At 43.5% G+C, this 18840-nt stretch overlaps 1 protein-coding gene across 2 annotated transcripts in view; it reads left to right on the forward strand.

Annotated features, from left to right (window-relative positions):
* Nucleotides 1-18840, forward strand: part of ACP6 (acid phosphatase 6, lysophosphatidic) — a 71876-nt gene that overhangs the window by 26192 nt on the left and 26844 nt on the right. Inside the window, exon 10 of one of the 2 annotated variants that reach the window (XM_034965155.4) lies at nucleotides 16000-18661. The exons of the other annotated variant lie outside the window; for it this stretch is intronic. Coding sequence (XP_034821046.1) covers nucleotides 16000-16062 — 63 coding nt within the window. The 3' untranslated portion in view covers nucleotides 16063-18661. Of the gene's footprint in view, nucleotides 1-15999; nucleotides 18662-18840 lie in introns of those variants that run through there. 2 annotated transcript variants of the gene reach the window in all.

The raw sequence follows: 18840 nt of genomic DNA on the forward strand, positions 1-18840 counted from the left end.
AGTGATCATTATAAAGGTGAAAACATTCTGCCCTTAAGTTGTTGCAGTCCAGTGGGAGAGGCAGCCGAGTAAATCAGTGATACAGTGCTGTGTGTTTTATGCTGTCATAGGTATTTGAGGGGCTATTTGGGTATAGAGAAGAAACTTCCTGCTCACATGGCAGGGGATGTGGGGAACAGTCAAGGAAGGCTTCTGAAAAAGTCCTGGCCTGATCTGAGTAGAGAAAGGTGGGTAGGAGTTAACCAGGAAAGCAAGGACGAAAGCGTGTTGCGTTTAGGTAAAGGATAGGCTTCAAGGTCAGGGAACGTTGCTGGGTGGTGAGATGGAACCCTGATGTGGAGGCTCAGCAGGAAGAAGCAGGAAGGACACTGGGCCCCTGGTGGTTTTAGTTCCAGAAACAAATGTGGGCCCCAGGGCTCTGCAATGGTAAGGCTGGAACTACTCAACATAAGAGCTCCACCTTTAACTGTGCCCCCTAAGAGTACCTGATGATCCCCCTATCTCCTTGTCAATGTTGCTGTTCTTCTCCAGAATCTATTTCAACCCTTCTCTGATTTCAAACCACCAGTCCCTTTACCTCTCAGAGAAAACAGCAACCACAAAAGCCTCCCCACTTCCTACTATCTTAATATTGACAACTTCCAGATCAGGGAGCTGAGATATCTCAAGCTCAGGTTTCTCTTCTGAGCTTCAGACACTTTTATCCACTTGGATTTCACTGGCACAAAACTTTCCATGTTAGAATCAAACCCCCCTCCTCCCAGACCTGCTTCTCCCACACACTTCCCTATCTGAATGAAAGACACCTCCACTCTCCACCCAGTTGCCAAATCAGAAATCTGTCTTTGTTTTCTTTGTCTCACATTTTCCTATGTCTAATCAGTTAAGTTTTATCAATACTACCTGTTTATTTCTTTAATCTATTCACATATCTTTATCCTCAATCTTCAGCATCCCCTTCCCATCCTCAGTCTGCTGGTTACTGTATTTCTTATTTTACTAAGAATCTAAAAGAGATCAGAAGAAAACTTCCACATCCCCCAACACCCAACCACCAAATCTGCTAACCCAGTTGCATTGGTGCTTTTATAGCCTTCCTTCCTCCCTCTTACTAAGAATGAACCAACACTATTCCTATCAAAGCCCAACCCTCTAGCTTTACATTGACTCCTAGTGTCTTTTTTCTGGATTGTCAATTTTTTTCCTGACCAATTATTCTATTAGCAATACAAATATGCTGTAAAATCTCTTAAACTTTTTTCTCTGCATCTTTGAACTGCTGTTCTCTTTTCCTTCCCCCTTTATAGCAGAACTCCTCAAAAGAGTTGCTACCTCTGATTCTTCCCTTCCAGTTCTCTCATGAACCAGCTACAATTAAGTATTCACCCCCACCACTCCATGGAAACTGCTCTTGTCAAAATCATCAATAGCCTTTGTGTGGTGAATCCAATAGCCAGTTTTCATTCTTCTTACTAAGCTTCTCATCAGTATTCCTAGACTATTTCCTTCACTGGCTTTGACAAATGCTTTCTTGGTTTTCCTCCAATTTCTCGACTTTGTTCCTGCTGAATCTACCTTTTTCTAATCTGTAAGTGTTGGGGTGTCCCAGGGCTTACTCCTTGGACCTTTTTTCCACCTTTTCCCCTACACTCACCCACTAGGTGATCTCAAGAATTTCCAGTTTGAGGCCAGGCGCGGTGGCTCACGCCTGTAATCCCAGCACTTTGGGAGGCCAAGGCAGGCAGATCACCTGAGGCCAGGAGTTCGAGACCAGCCTGGCCAACATGGCAAAACCGTGTCTCCACTAAACCTGCCTCTACTAAAAATACAAAAATTATATTTTTATAAAATTATTATAATTTTATAAAATTATTATATTTATGGGGTACAATGTGATGTAATCCCAGCTACTCGGAAGGCTGTATGTGTCTATTTATGGAGTACAATGTGCCTGTAATCCCAGCTACTTGGGAGGCTGAGGCAGGAGAATCACTTCAACCTAGGAGGCAGAGGTTGTGGTGAGCCAAGATCGTGCCATTGCACTCCAGCCTGGGCAACAAGAGAGAAATAACATCTCAAAAAAAAAAAAAAAAAAAAGAATTTCCAGTTTTAAATATTTACACAATGTCTCCTAAGTTTATACCTTCAACCTAGACCTTTCCCTGTGAATCCCAGTCTCATTTCCAGCAGTCTAATCAATGTCTCTATTTGGATGTTTAAGATATACAATAGGTATCAAACTTCCCATTGTCCACAATAAACTCTCAATTTCTGTGCCTTTTCAAACTTACTCCTTCCACAGGCTTTCCCATCTAGGTAAATGACACCACCATTCGCCCTGTTGCTTTGGCCAAGAACTTTAGAACTGCCCTTGACTCCCCTCTTTTTCTCATATCCTACCTCTGCTACATCAGTAACTCCTGTTGTATCTCTCTTCAAACTATATCCAGAATTGACCATGTCCCAATACTTCCATTGCTACTGTCTTAGTCCCAGTGTCATCTTTTACCTGGATTATTGTAAAGGCCTCGTAACTAGTCTTCCTGTTTCTGCCCTTCCCTTCTCTGCCCATCTATTCTCAACACAGTGTTGCTTTTAAAACAAAGTAAGATCGTGCCACTCTTCTGCTCTAAATTCCCCATTGGTTTCTCATCTCAAACTAAGGGCCAGTCATAATGCCCTCACGGTCCTATGACATCTCACTGCACCCTAGCCATACTCGCCATCTTACCATTCTTCTTCTTTTTTGTAATAAAAACTTTTTACTTTCTTTTTAGTTGACAGATAATAATTGCGTATATTTATGGAGTACAATGTGATGTTTTGATATATGTATGCATGAGGGAATGATTAAATCAAGCTAATTAACATATTCATCACTTCATCTACTCATCACTTTCTTGTGGTGAAAATGTTTCAGATATACTCTTTAGTAGTTTTCAGGTGTACAGTCGCTGTGGTTTGAGTGCTTTTGTCTTCTCTAAATTTGATGTTGACACTTAGTGCCCAGTACAATGTTACTGGGAGGTGGAGCCTAATGGGGATGTTTAATGGATTAATGCCATTATAAAAAGGGCTTGCAGGAATGGGTTCCTTCTCTTTTGCTTTTCTGCCATATGATGACAAAGTGTTCCTCCTCTCTGGAGGATGCAGCAACAGGCACCATCTTTGAAGCAGAGAGACCAGGCCCTAACCTTCTGGTGCCTTGATCTTGGACTTCTCAGCTTCCAGAACTGTGAGAGAATAAATTTCTGTTCATTACAAATTACCCCATCTGTGGTATTCTGTTATAGCAACACAAAATGGACTAAGACAACAGTATACTGTTATGAACTATGGTCACCATGCTGTGCACTAGATCACAAAAACTTATTTCTACTGTTTAACTGAAACTTTGTACATTTTGACTAACATCTCCCTTTTTCCCATCATCCCATCCCATTCTTACTATCGTTGAAGATGGAGTATGCCAAGTAGCCCTGAGCCATGTCCTCACCTCGGGGTGAGCACCTGTTGTTCCTGTGCCTGGAATGCTCTCCTAGACATTTGCGTGGCTAGCTCCCTCTTTTCATTCAGATCTCAGCTCATTGTCATCTCAGAGAGGCCCTCCTTGCCCTCCTTCTACCTCCTGCCTTAGGTATACTCTGCCACCTTCTGTCATGGGCTGAATTGTGTCCCCCCTAAATCCATATGTTGACATCTTAACCCCTAGTACAGTAAGTCCTCACTTGATGCTATCAATAGGCTCTTGGAAATGTCGGCTTTCAGTGAAAGGACATATAGCAGGTCCTTGAATAACATTGTGTTTTGTTCAACATCGTTGCCTTGTAACACTGATGAGCAAAACAGTTGGTTCTCTAATATGTTGTTTTACTTAAAGCTACAGTTTCCAAGAACCTATCAATGATGTTGAGGACTGAATGTACCTCAGGTGTAATGTATTTGGAGATAGGGCCTTTTAAGAGGTAAAGTAAATGAGGTCATATGGGTAGGCTGTAATCCAATATGACTGGAATCCTTATAAGAAGAGGAAATGAGGACACAGACACAGAGGGAAGATGACTATCTACAAGTCAAGGAGAGAGGCCTCAGAAGAAACCAATGCTGCTGACACCACGATCTTGGACTTCTAGCCTCTAGCACTGTGAGGAAATAAATTTCTGTTGTTTAAGCCACCTAGTCTGTGATACGTTGCTACGGCAGGCCCTAGCAAATGAATACACTTTGTCTTGTCTTTCCCCCGCCCTGCGATATTTATCAGTGCTGGATATTACATATTTGTGTATCTATATGCTTATTTCCCTGACTAAAATGGAAGCTCCATGAAGGCAGATTTCCTCTTGTTCACTGATGTGTCCCCAGCACCTGGAATAGTGCCTAGTGCATGCCAGTGCTCAGACACTTGGACATTTGAATGACATATCCCCTCTGTCACTTCTCTCCGGGTCCCAAGGCCACCCTCCTAGGTTACCACAGTGGCTTCCTAATGGGCCATACCCTCACTTGCTTTCCATCACCCCCGAGACCTGGCCCCTGCCTACCTCTCCAGCTTCACCCCTCACATATCTCCCTAGCCAGACCTATAGTATGTTTAAAAAAAAAAAGGAAATCGCACTCCTCTGGCCTCTTTACCTTGGCACACATTTTTCCATCACCTGACCCCTGACCCACACTCCCTTTTCCTGTGTAATCCAATTATCTCTAGGCCTCCCGTGTTTCTGTTTGTCCTTCAATAGAAGGTTGTTTGTCTTGTCTTTTATTGTATTTCTAGAACCAAGTGCAGAGACTGTACAAAGTGGACCTCAGCAAAGATTTACTGAATGAATAAATGAGTTCAGAACGCTGACTTAACTCTTCTGTTGGCACCCAGGTGGCTTCTATGCACTCTCCTTCCACTCACCACTAGGGGGAAGCATGGAGTAAAGGAAAACACCAAGGCTTTCGCTGGGTTCAAATTCTGACAGCGTATTTATTTCCTTGCAACGCTTGGACGGGTGTTTCTGAGCCTGTTTTTCCTCTCATGTAAAAATGGGCATAATGATACGTACTAATTAGGGTTGTTGTGAGAATCAATTAAGGAAACGTATAAGTGCCTTCAAGTATTCTTATTTTCCCTTTTCTCTTTCATCTCACTTCCCACGAGATTCTTAACTGTGGTAGGTTTCGCAAGCCAAGGGAGCCTTTGGGGATGCTCCTCTGCAGGCAGCGCCCCGCCTCCGCCTGCCCTTCCCGGGGCACTGTGCCTGTGTGTGCAGGAGATTTGTACAGAACCCTGGCTCCCTCACTCACCAGTTGTGTGACTGTGGGCATGTCACTTAATTTCTCTGAGCTTCCATTTTCCCAACTATAAAGCGGGGAAGTTAATGTTTATCTACCTGATGATTTGTCCTGAGGATGGAAAATAGGGTGTGAAAAGCTCTTCATAAATTCCTAACCTGTCCCTGCCTTGACTCCTTTCTCTAAGGGGCCTCAGAGTGCTGTTGAGGTTTAAAGAATTCCCACAGGAGGCTCTCACCCGTGTATGGCAAAGTGAAAGGCTTCCCAGGACGGAGGAGAGCCAGGCTTGCCAGGGAAGGCCGACTTCATCTGCGGCTCCCCTGATAGCTCTTCCCGAGGGCCTCGTGGCTTATCTTACAGAGCTCTTGGCTCTGGCAGGCCCTGGGATGAAGGACTGTCATTAGACAAGACCCTTCACTGCCATGTGCCTATTCCCCTGTAACAGTTAGTTCCACGTGGATCGTTAAAAACTACAGCAAGGGGACAGAAACCCTGAAGGGCCCAACTGAAGAGGGAGGAGGAGAGAGTTCCCGTCCCACCCTCCCCTAGTCCTCGAAGCACCGGGACCTGGAGTGCTGACCTGTTTATTTTCATTGTAGGAAACTCAGGTCTTCGTCAGTGGCACCTGGCACCCCTTTTCCTCAGCTGGAATCCTCTAGGGCACCGCCATCTACCTGCAGAGGAGGCTGGGCGGGCTGTGGGGGGAGGGGTGGGCTAAGGGCACCTACCCTGTCTACTACATGCCAGGAAGGGTTCATTCTTCGGCTTTGGGCTAGAGCGTGTCCTGGGGCTGCTAGGCAGCGATGAGTCTCTTCTGCTGGGTGGGGAATTCCCCGGGGAGATGGCTGTGTGCTCTCTTCAGACCCTGCCCTCTAGTGGCCAAGGGGACTTTGCAGCCCGGCCCCTCCCAGTCCACCCTGCCAGCCTCTAGAAACCTGACCCCTGTCTAAGGCTGGCTGGAGAGAACTGAAAAACACTTTCCCCAGCAAAAGGCTGGTCTTCTCAGGATTCCGCTCTCCGTTTGGCCTTTAAATAAAATGTACCTTTTCCTGAAGAAATTGGGAGGGGGGCAGTGGCCCACAGTCACCATGTCTGAGAACTCAAGAGACCACTGATCTTGGAGTCATGTGCTCTGAGTTCAAGTCCTGCTCTGTACCTACTACCTGTGTGACTTTGGGCAAGTCCATTAATTTCCTGTTGATAAGCCTGTATATCTTTATTTGTGCAATGGGACTCTAATATAGCATCTCCCTCATGGAATTATCCTAGGAATCACATAGATTAGGTATGGAAAGCACTTCCTAATATGAAAAGTGTTATATAAATATAAGCCATTGCTCCTGCTATGCCAGAGGAGCCTCTTTGTGGCTCCTCCGGAGCATTCCTCAGGGCTGTGGGCAGTGGGTGCCTGGGGACCTAGATGGCTTGCCCCTGGGTGGTAAGATCTTGGTGGCTGAAGACTAGGCTGTTTCAGGGGTGTTTAAGCCACATGAAGGATGCTGAAAGAAGCACCTACCTTGGAGATAAGAGCCAGGGATTTGGATTCCAGTTTTACCACTTTCCTGGGCCCTGTGACCTTGGGCAACTCCTTTAGCATGGCAGAGTTTCTGTTTATCCACATGGAAGGATGGTGATACTATCTGCTGGGGTTAGGGGAGGGGGATGTAAGCAAAATAACCATGTGAAAGGGTATGGAAGGTGCTACCTCCTCAGATACAAATTTTGAACCTGCATCTTCTTGTATTTGGGGCTTAAGGAAACTAGGGTCCAGCAGCTTACTGTAAGCCAAGAAGTTTGAGTCGCTCTGTGTTGTACAGAGATTTTTAGAGAAGGCAAGTATGTGTGCTTTGAAATCAAAGGTATAGCTAAGTCAAGCAGTAAAGGGAGTGTGCCGGGAGGCTGGGGCCAGTGTTGGTAGAGCTGTTTATATTGGTAGGAAAGCAGGGCATTTTTCTCTGAGGCAAGCCTTTCACAAAGGAAAATCTGGATTTGAGAGAGATTAAAAGTCTCAAAGGTAGGGGAGAGATGTAAGGAAATGGCCTGCACTGAATCACTGCAAAGGACAGTATTCATCAGAGAATTAATTTGGAAGGAAATAGAGTGTGAAATAACAGCAAGGCTTTCAACTCTGGGTACCATGGCCTTAAAAACCCAAGCAGTGCTTCAGAGGCTTGCCAGGACCCAGCCTGGGAGCTACCTCCGGAAAAGCAGCTGGGGGATGCCCAGAGACCACAAATTGCTGAGCTTGGGAGGAACTGATTGAGTGTGTAATTAAGGGGAGGGTTGTATAACACTTGGGTAAGTAGAACTTGATGGGGTCAAACCAGCAGGGCTTTTGGGAGATGAGAGAGCAGTCCCTGGAGCTGTTAGTAACTGAAGCCAGCTGCATAAAGGTAGGCACAACTTACCTGGGCCTTGCACAGAGAAGAATGGAAGAGATCAGGAAGGGGAAAAGTTGAAGGAATGGTTGTTCTCTAGGTCAAAAATTCCAAAATGCTGAATACCTCAGGGGTTCAGTTCTAGGAGTAAGGTAACATTATGGAACAATGGGGAAATATCCCTGGAAACTGAAGATCAGAGAGCCTGTGGCTTGGCCAAGGTCATATAGCACCATGGAGATTTAATGGATTCTGAACTGCAATTGTACATCTTGGCCAGGTGGCTCACACCTGTAATCCTAGCACTCTGAGAGGCTGAGGTCAGAGGATCGCTTGAGCCCAGGAGTTCGAGGCTAGCCTGAGCAACATGGCAAAACCTCATCTCTACAAAAAATTTAAAATTTAGCTTTACATGGTGGCAAGTGCCTGTAGTCTCAGCTACTCATGAGGCTGAGGTGGGAGGATCGCTTGGGCATGGGAAGTCAAGGCTGTGGTGGCCCGTGTTCGTGCCACTGCACTCTCGCCTGGGTGACAGAGCAAGAATCTGTCTCAAAAAAACAAAAACAAAAGCAAAAACCAGTGTATTTTTCTGTGCCACACTGATGGTGAAGACTGGAAGGTAATGGTTTGGAGTATAAAGGGAATGTCCTTTGATCATGTATGGGGATCAGGAAAGGAAATTGTTCGCAGTATATTTATGGACAAGATGGGTATGTATGGGCTGGATACTGAAGCAACTAGGCATGTTCACCACTGGTTAAATTACTGGAGCCCCAATCCCTGGTATACAAGGCCTCATGGAATAGGCCCCCTGCCCACCTCTCCAGCCTCATCCTCCACCACACTCCCTTTTGCTCTCCCGCTAGATCTCAAGGAGTTGGCTGCCTCTTGTCATTTTAGATCTCAGCTTAAATATCACCCTCTCTCACATGGGAATATATGTATATACGTATATATTTAATTGAGTGTTTATTTCTACAGAGACAGAGTAGAAGCCCAGTGGTTAAACACACAGGCTCTACAGATAGACTACCCAGGTTGATGCTCCATCCTTTAGGATCCATATGACCTTGAGCAAGTGACAACTTCTCTGCATTTTAATCTATAAAATGGGAACAAGAAGAGTATTTACCTCATAAGGCTTTGTGAGGAATAAACACATAAAGCATTTAGAACAATGGCTGGCACATAGGCAAGCTAAAAAATGTTAGCGATTATTTGTTTTTAAGTGTTTATTATCCCTTGTAACCTTCTCTGCAAAAAGCAGGAACCTTGTCTGGTTGGTTCACTGCTGTATGCAGTGAACATGCTGGATGCTATCTGTAGATCATAACCTGGCATGTAGTAGGGACTCAATTTGTACTTACTGAATGAATTTGCTGAATTAATAAAGAAACTAATTCAGTGGTCAGCTGTTCTTCAGGGAAGTGCTCCATGTTGTATGATAGGCCTTTGCCCTGTTGGACACGTTTTTTTCAAAGATTTGCATAAAATACAACTGAGTAAAGATACAGGGTGCAGAACTGGCCACATTTACTGAAGACATACAACTGGGGAAAATCACTTACTGGATGACTAATAGAATGAATGAATAAATGATAGATGTCTTAGATATGTTTGTGCTGATATCAGTTTTAGATCCTAGGCCAAATATTTTAAGATGGAACTTAATGGAGACAAATGCAGAGTTCTGATCTTGGGGCCTCAAAATCAGTTGCCCACAACTGAAGAGGGGTTTTAGTGAGGGATTTGTTCAGTGTGAATCCATAGTATGATGTGTTCCTCAAATCCTAAATGTGCAATGGCTATCCTGGTACTGGAGTGAAGGAAGTGATGTTCCACCCTGCACAGTTCAGAGCACAGCCAGGGAACTGTGCTCAGATCTGAGAGCCAGACTTGGTAGCAGAGCTAGACAAGCTTGTCAATTGGAGAAAGACCATCAAGAGGAAGGGATCAAAGAGACAGAGGGCATATCAAATATTTGATTTATGTGGGCACTGAGGACCACACGCAGAACAGTATTGTGTAAGTTGCAGGGATGTATAGACTTGAGATCAACATAAGGAAAACCTTTGAAATAATCAGAGCTGACCATGGATGAATTGGGCTACCTTAGAGGGTTCTTTTATAAGCTTACACTGGCATTAGCCAAAGTATTGTAGAGGGTCACACACGGGCCAGTCCCTGCCTACCATGAGAATCTGAAGTTCTAGGATTCCACAGCATCCTTCATTCTCTGTGAACAGTTTGAGTCAGAGTCAGGCCTCATTTTGCTTTTCATGTGGTCAGGGATGGAGTTTGGTCCTCTAATTGGATGATTCTGAACTTTAAAAGCAGGAGGAGAGAAGTGCTTGAGAATCTGGTGACCCCAGTGTAACCCTATTAAAGTGTTGCTGTTATCCCCACCTTGGGCTGGCTGGGCCTGGGGACTCCAGTAGCTCTTGAAAATGCCTTCCTGCTGTGGCCACCACCATCCCATCATGGAATTTCCACTGTGGTGCTTCTTTCTCTATGGCTTTTCTGTGCTACCTTTCAGTGCCCAGGAGGGCAGCAAGAGGGGTCCCTGGGTGTCCCTTCTGAAAGAAGAATCATGATTTTCTGCTTCAGCTAGAACCCTCTTACTGCCCAGCTGGTGTATCTTGTGAGCTTTCTAATTTACCAGAGCAGCCATTTCATATCTTTTTGCATTACAGCCTAAGGCATCTCTCAAAAATGCTCTGATAACTCATACTAGGCATACACACATGTTGTCCGATAACAGTTTCACAAAAAGCCTATGACATCCAAATGTGAAGCAGCCAGCTCAAAGAGATCAAAGTCAAATATCCAGGGAGAGGCAGAGGCAGGACTCAAACTTTCACCTTTGACCTGAGGATCAGCATGTTTTCCTTCCATATCTGCACATCTGGCTTCCGGGATGTGTCCCTTTGTCTCTTTGCTTTATCTGCTTCATCACACATGGCACCTTTCTCCTTTCACTTCTGGTATCTTTCTTTCCCCAAAGCTTACCGCTACCTGTGCTTCAGTTCCTGTCCTGCTTCTTGTGATCTTCCTGCCAAAGATGGCAGGACTTCTTTTGTGTCCTCAATCCTTCCCACTCAATTGGTTCCTTCCTTTCTGTCTTAAATTAGTAGTACTTCTGTTGTCTTAAACTTTGCTTATTTATATTTTTCTTCTATCTAACCATCCTATTTCTCTTGCCTGGTACTGCCAAACCTACTGAGCATGTATAACTCAGTATCTCTTTGCCTCTTTCATACTTACACCCTTTCCCCCACATGCTTAGGTTTCTCTTTCTTCTGCTTTACCACAGCTACACTCTGGGAGACCAATACATTAATCAATTTCAAGTACCATCGTTAGTTTCCTCACCTTTTTTGATTGATCAGAAGTATTTGGCCCTGTGGACCACCTCCTATTTCTCGAAAGCCACTCCCCCAACCCCTCAGGACTTATGCAACTCTATATTTTCATAGCTGCCTTAGTCACTGATTCATTTTTATCTGGACAACCATTTCCTCATCAGTTAGATGGGAGAGGTGGGCTAGATCATTTCTGTTTTCTTCCTATTCTGTGAATTTCCGTTTCTTTTGCTGGAACTTCTTCCTGCCTGCGGACTGTGCCAATCCCTCATGACTGAGTTCTTGGCCCTCCACTTGGCTCTCTTTTCTCTCACTCCCATAGAGAAATAATCTATATTCATCTCCATGTGGAGGAATTCACATCTCCATATCTAGTCCAAACTGCTCATTCATCCCTGTCTCTTATTTCCAACTGTCCACACATAGACACCACTTCATCATTTCATATTCAACACTCCCTCAACCCCAACAAGGACTTCTCCCCAACTTCCCCAATTTTTACTCATGATAATACTAGAAGCTTGGGCAAGATTGGGACAGGAAGAGGAAGCTAAGGGCTCTTAAGCTGTATTCTGAGAAAAAAAGTAATGAAGAAGTAAAAGATAGGCTCAGCGTCTGGGGGAGAAGATTTAATAGAGGAGAGAGAGAAAATGAAAGCAGTTAAATCCAAATCCCTCTCTTTCCTAGTAAGTCTTTCCTAACAACAGAATCTACCTTTAAGCCACAAATGGCCCAAGATTGCTGGGAGGGATTGAAATCTTAGAGCAGTGAGGACAGCACCTGGTTGATGTCAATGAGTTCGGATCTTCCTATTTGGTAGGTAATACCCTGGAGTAGATAAAGTTAAGTTATAGATGTCACTTCAGACAGTAATCTATGAGAAATGAAGATACTCTCAGATTTCTAGTCTCAAAGAACCAAAATACAAAGGCAAATGTGGCCCTAGTTTTTAAAACCCATAAAATGATAGACTCCAGAATTTAAGGACTGGAGAGCTCCTTGGTCTAGAGTGGACTTTTAAACAAAGGAAAAGTCTGTGGAGCACTTAGGAAAGAAAGCAGCAATCATTATTAGTACTTGGCTGAACTATTTCCTTTCTCCTTTGGGTTAACAGACCAGTAGATAGAAGATTCTCAGGAAATTTGATAAAATATTTTAGGTTGCACTTCCCTGTCTTCAATGTGGGCAGCTTCCTTTTCTTTCATGCCATGACTGTGCTTATAATTGCTTATTCAGTGTTCGACTTCTTCAATAGACTCTGGGTTTGATGAGCTCAGGGTGGGACCACTCCTGACCAGTTCACTGCTGCATCCACAGTTCCTAGCCTTGTAGAGACTGATGAATCAATCAAAGAGCCAATTACTCAATAGGTAGATGGAGAATGTGAGCTAGATGATAAGAGGTAGAATTATAAGTGATTACACAAGTATATTTAAAACATTTAAAAATTTCTGAATTGATGTCACTCTAAAGATTAGCTCTAACTATAAAATCTTAGAAGACAACACAGGGGAAAAGCTTTATGACATTATATTTCACAGTGATTTCTTGGATATGATACCAAAAGCCCAGGCAAGGAAAGAAAATATAGATAAGTTGGATTTTATCAAAATTAAAAAAAAAACTTTTAGGCATCAAAGGACACAATCAACAGAGTGAAAAGGCACCCCATGGAATGGGAGAAAATATTTGAAAATCATTTATCTGATGAGGAATTAATATCCAGAAGATTTAAAGAACTCCTACAACACAACCACCACCAAAAATCCTCATCAAAAAACGGGCCAAGGACTTGAATACACATTTCTCCATGGAGGATACACAAATGGCCAGTAAGCGCATGAAAAGATGCTCAACGTCACTCATCAGAGAAATGCAAACCAAAACCACAATGAGAAAACAAACAAAAATAATAAATGTTGATAAGAATGTAGAGAAATTGGAACCCTTGTACATTCTTAGTGGGAATGCAAAATGGTGCGGCACTTGTGGACAACAGTATGGCAATTCCTCAAAAACTTCAGAGGGAGAAATGGGGTTATTGTTTAATGGGTACAAAGTTAGAATTTTACATGATGAAAAAGTTGTGGAGATGGATGGCGATTATGATTGCACAACAATGTGAATGTACTTAAAGCCATAACACATTAATGTATACTTAAAAATGGTTAAAATGGTCAATTTTTTGCTGTATTTTTTACCACAATTTTTTTAAATGGGTGAAAAAAGCACCTCAGTTATGAGCTCCAGGTTTTTATCCTGGGTTCTTGTATCACTTTGATGAAAATATTACCAGCTTTGCTTTTGATAGAAAAGTTAGAACCAATATAAAGATTGTTAGAATAAGTTTCTAAGGACTTTCAGACTGTGGAACAACAGATCAGAATGAATATTGAAATTAAATAGGAATAACGAATTCTGAATATAGGATAAAAATAAGCAAAATAATGCACAGGATTAGGAGTGATGACTTTTTTACATGAAAAAGATCTTGGGGTTTTCATTTCCTAAAATTCCAATATAACTCCATAGCAGTTAAAAAAAAAAAAAAAGAAGAAACTTTTGCCTATTAGTGAAACTGTGCTCAGATAAAAGAAAGTAATAGTCTCACTGTGCTCTCTGCTGATCAGATAGTACTGGGGCACCAAACACTTTATTTCTTCTTTCAAGGTATGTGTAAACTGTGATAAAACAAGATAAAACTATGAGGGCAGTTAGGGAACTCAAAACCTGATCTCCTTGGTCTTAATTGATGGACCAGGGCATTTAGCTTGGGAAAAAGAAAATTAGGAGGGAAGTAATAACTGTTTTCAACTATCTGAAGGGCTGGGATGAGAAAGAAGGACTGCTCTTATTCTGTATTTACTCCTACAGTCAGAATTGGGATGAATGGGCAAAAAACTAAAAGAAGCCTGATTGATTAGGCAGCAGAATTTTCTAAATATTAGAGCTAATGATGTTCAATAGAATGGGCTCCCATTATCGGACGGCTCAAGTGGAGGTGCTGGCCACCTGTCAGGGATACTTAGGGCAGTAGGATGGCCCCTTCCAACACCACGATTCTACCTTTCTTTCTTTCAGCTTCTCAGTCTCAAAATCACCACATCGTGTTTGATTCCTACCTCTTCTCCAGTGATTGTCCCCATTATCCAATGAAGTCTTAGGGGTTCTTCCTTCACAGCTGTCTTTGCTTCACCCTTTACTCTCCACTGAATCGCCAGGAGCCTCACCTCCTCAACCCCAGAATAGGTGCGTGCTTCCAGTTAGCTCTTCCCGCCTGTCCTTGCTTCAATCCATCCTGCTTGCCCCTGCCACTCACTTGATAAAACACTTAGCATGTAAGTCCTCTGATTAAGACCAAAGAGTGGGTCCCAATTGTTTCCCATATCAAGATGAAATTCCTTTTCTTGGCTTTTGGGGCTATTCATTCTTCCCTCCCTTTTCAGTTTCACATTCTATTGTGCACATGATCAATTTTGTTTAAGCTGTTCCCTTCACTGTCATCTGGCCTGCTTTTCTTTATCCGTCCATTCCCACTGCCATTTCCTCATTCGTGTTGTTCTCTGTGTGTCCTCCACCCCCAGCCTCATTATAGGGTCCACCTCATGTACCACAACCAGCATGAAATCTTTCCTGGCCACCCAAGCTCATATGGATCCTTCTTCCCTCTCATTTATTTAACAGCTATTTACTGATCTTTGATAGAGTGCAGACACTATGCCAGATGCTGGTGAACAAGTGATGAGCAAGAAAAATTTGGCTCCTGACTTCACACAGTGGGCAAGATAAAATACATAATTGCTATGAAGGATACAAACAGAGTTGTGATATAAAATGATGGTGTGTGTGTGTGTGTTGGGCATAGGTAGGTATTTGACAGGGTACTCAGAGAAGACCTCTCTGAGGAGATGACAAATAAGCTGAGACCTGAGGGGCATGGAGAAGCCAGCCATTGGGAAAGCCTGGAGTCAAGTATGCCAGGCCAAAGAACTGGTGTGGGTAAGGTCCTGTGGCAAGAAGGCCTTGGCACGCTGGAGATACTGAAATTAGCGTGGTTCGGCTGGAGCACAGTGGGTGGGGGAAGGGCATGAAGCAAAACTGGAGAGGCGCTGGGGCCTGGCAGTCCTGCCAAAAATCTTGGGTTTCATACTAATTACATTAGGAAGCCATGAAAGGGTCTTAAGGAAGAAAGTGGTGTGATTCATACTGGTTTTTTTTGTTGTTGTTGTTGTTGTTTTAAGACAGAGTCTCACTCTGTCGCCCAGGCTGGAGTGCAGTGGCACGATCTCAGCTCACTGCAGCCTCCGCCTCCTGGGTTCAAGCGATTCTCCTGCCTTAGCCTCCTGAGTAGCTGGGACTGCCGGTGCGTGCCACCAAGCCCCGCTAATTTTTGTATTTTTAGTAGAGATGGGGTTTCACCATGTTGGCCAGGATGGTCTCGATCTCTTGACCTTGTGACCCACCCACCTCGGCCTCCCAAAGTGCAGGGATTACAGGCGTGAGCCACAGTGCCCAGCCAATTCATACTTTTTAAGGTTACTTTGTTTATATTGTGGAGAATAGACTGAAGAGCTAGAGTGAAAATACTGGTTAAAAAACAAACACGTAATAAATGAGGTGAAAGATAGTAACTTCATCTAGAGTGATGAAGAAAAGTGCATGGATTTAAGATATGTTTTGGAAATTGGCATGAAAGGATTTGCTGATGGTTTTACATGAGGAGTAAAGAATTAGGAATGAGTCCCAGGTGTCTGATATGAAAACTAGGGGATGGATATAATGTCATTTACTGTGATGGGGAAGTGGGGTATGGAGATAAGATGTGAGAGAAATTCAGAGGTTAAGTTTAAGACATGTTAAGTTTGAGGTGCCTGTCAGATAATTTCTCTCCTGGGCCTGGTTCTTCCTTTGTATGGAAGTGATCCTTGTATTTCCTCATTGGTATTATCACACTTTTAAATAATGATGATTTTATTTTAAAGGACTTGCAGGTACCAAGCATAACAGGAATGAAGAAAATTCTAGGGCTTTTCCAGCCTCATTGACAAGGAAAAAGCAAACTACTCTTCATTGCAGTGTTGACATTTCAAAACTGGCATTTAATTATTTACATACTTTCATATATTAAAGGTACATATACATGTGTATAAGTAAATCTGTATGCGTATATGTGTGTATAAAAGTTTTCAATAGCTCGACTACTCACAGCTATCCTAGAGAATTTTACCAAAGCCCAGGAGATCTTCTGCAGTTTGGAGAACAAAATAAATCACAGTAATCCACCATCCCCTGTAATCAAATACATTTTGACTGAACCCAATAACAATGACTCAGTTTCTAGCAAGGTGCCAGACGCAGCCCTTGTCTTCATTTGACGCTGAGAACCGAGCAGCCAGAAGCCAGTACTCCAGAGCCCGTAAAGCACCGCCAAAAGCGTGGCCTTAGATCACAGATTGATTCATGGGGACGGGCAGGAGTCTCCAGGGAAAACAGCTCATGGGGTAGCTGTTGAGCTTCTATGTGGGAAGTGAGGAAAATGAAAGCTCCTGGAAGCTTGGTAAAGATGAGAAACAAACATGAGCTCCTGGGGTCTTTAATAAAGAGAACTTTGGCTGTAGAAAACAAAAAGATTATTGAAAACTAAATTCACCCTCAACACTAATTAATTGGACACTGGATATAACTGAGATTTGTAAGCTGTTTCTGCCCTTGACCCTGGCTCCAGCCTCTGGAGAATGGAAGAGTGTGGCTAGCACAGAGCTGCGGGTCAGCCCCTCATGAGAGGGAGTTGCTGGTCTAGGTGCAGGTGCTGAGGTATGAGAAACCCAGCCGCCCAGAGCCACACAGCAACACGCCCAGCTGGCCCCGGTGAAGACATGCAGTTTCCTAGGGCTGGGTCTCTTTAACCTGTTCTTTGGAACCCCAGGGTACCCACATAATTGTTCGTGGACACTAAGCAGGTATTTTGCAAGAGAAATCTGGTTTCTTTCGTGTTTGGTGAAATAACTGAATTTTCCCATGCTTTAACTATGTGTGAGGAAATAATTTCTGGTTCTTCTGTTTATTTTCTCTTTCTGTGGTCATACATACACTCACCGTCTTCCTCTGACAGTATTGATTACCAAGCACAATTAAGCACTGAGACAGAAAGTTAACAGCTGAAGCGGGGTCACCTATAGGCAGAAAATAGATTCGTGTCTGTTTAACAGTAACCCAAATAAGAAGCCATGTTAAATAGAGACAACTTTTATTACAATCCTTATAGCATACCTTCCTTTTAACATTATTTTTATGATTTAGCTCCCTCCAATAGGAAATGTTTGGCCACCCACTGGTTTTGTGCTTTATATACTTATTGCTTTAAATGTGTTATTAAAATCTTACCACCAAATTAGGATTCCATGACTTTTCTTAAATGTAAGGGTTTGTGACTTTGAAAAAAATTACAGGTCTGAGTTAGAGAAAAGAAAGTGGCAGTGAGGCTCAAGTTGCCTAAACAGCATGGGAAATATGATACAATTTAATGTTATTTCAAGCAAAAGAGATGAGTCTGAGGATTTTGTAGAATAAGCAAATTTTTGCAAGTGATCTTCCTGTGGTTCTCTCACCCCGCCCCCAGGCTATCTTCCACAATCTGATCACCTGATCCTTTGCTTAAAACTTTGAAGTTCAAACTCTTTAGTGGGCCACACTGGGCTCTCTGTGACCCACTCTCTCTCTAGGCTTATTTCTTTTCTTTTTTTTCTTTTTCTTTTTCTTTTTTTTTGAGACGGAGTCTTGCTCTGTCACCCAGGCTGGAGTACAGTGGCGCGATCTCGGCTCACTGCAAGCTCCGCCTCCCAGGTTCACGCCATTCTCCTGCCTCAGCCTCCCAAGTAGCTGGGACTACAGGCGCCCGCCACCACGCCCGGCTAATTTTTTGTATTTTTAGTAGAGATGGGGTTTCACTATGTTAGCCAGGATGGTCTCGATCTCCTGACCTCATGATCCGCCCGCCTCGGCCTCCCAAAGTGCTGGGATTCCAGGCGTGCGCCACCGCGCCCGGCCTAGGCTTATTTCTTACTTCTTTACCTCTTCCTCCCTTAAAGAGGCCATCCCATCAGCAAGCCCTTGCTGTTCCCATTTCCTCTGCTTCAGTGCTCACCACCATCCTCCAGGAATGCTCTCTCCTTTAAGAGTCAGTTCAAAAAATCACCTTTCCTTTGAGGATTCATTGAATTTTCCTTTCTGGCCCATCGCACCCTGTCCACACCTTCACTGTAGCAATCATCATATTACATCGCAATAACTGGTTTACACACCTGTTTCCACATCCCAGCCTTTGCACAGTTCTTGATACACAGTAGGTGCTCTGTAAATATTTGCTAAATAATGAGTCCTCGGGTTAAAATGCAACTTCCCTCTCCTTTCAGCACCCTGAAATTACTCAGAAAAGGAAAAGGAAATGACTGAAGTGTAGACAGTTTAAGCGGAACACAGCAAGTACCCTGCCTGAGGTGCTCCTGGCCACTAGTTAAGGAGAAAGAATAAATAGGGAGACTGAGGTCCCAGCACCTCTGTGGAGCTGTTGTGATTTCTGTTTACAACAGCCTGGCTAAGCAATCTGTGGGACCCAGGGCGAAATGGAAATGTGGAGCCCCTATTCAATAATTAAGAACTCCAAACAGTGACAGTGGAGCATTAAACCAAGCCGGAGTCCTGTCCAACTGCACAGGTGGCACAGATGACCACAGTTGCGTTGTGATGATAATATCAAGAAGTATAGAGCGCAGGGAGGCTGGGAGAAATGTTGGATCCATTTTTTAAGGAGTAGCTTTAAATAT

This window comes from Pan paniscus, chromosome 1 (genome assembly GCF_029289425.2).
Source record: "Pan paniscus chromosome 1, NHGRI_mPanPan1-v2.0_pri, whole genome shotgun sequence".
NCBI lineage: Eukaryota > Metazoa > Chordata > Mammalia > Primates > Hominidae > Pan > Pan paniscus.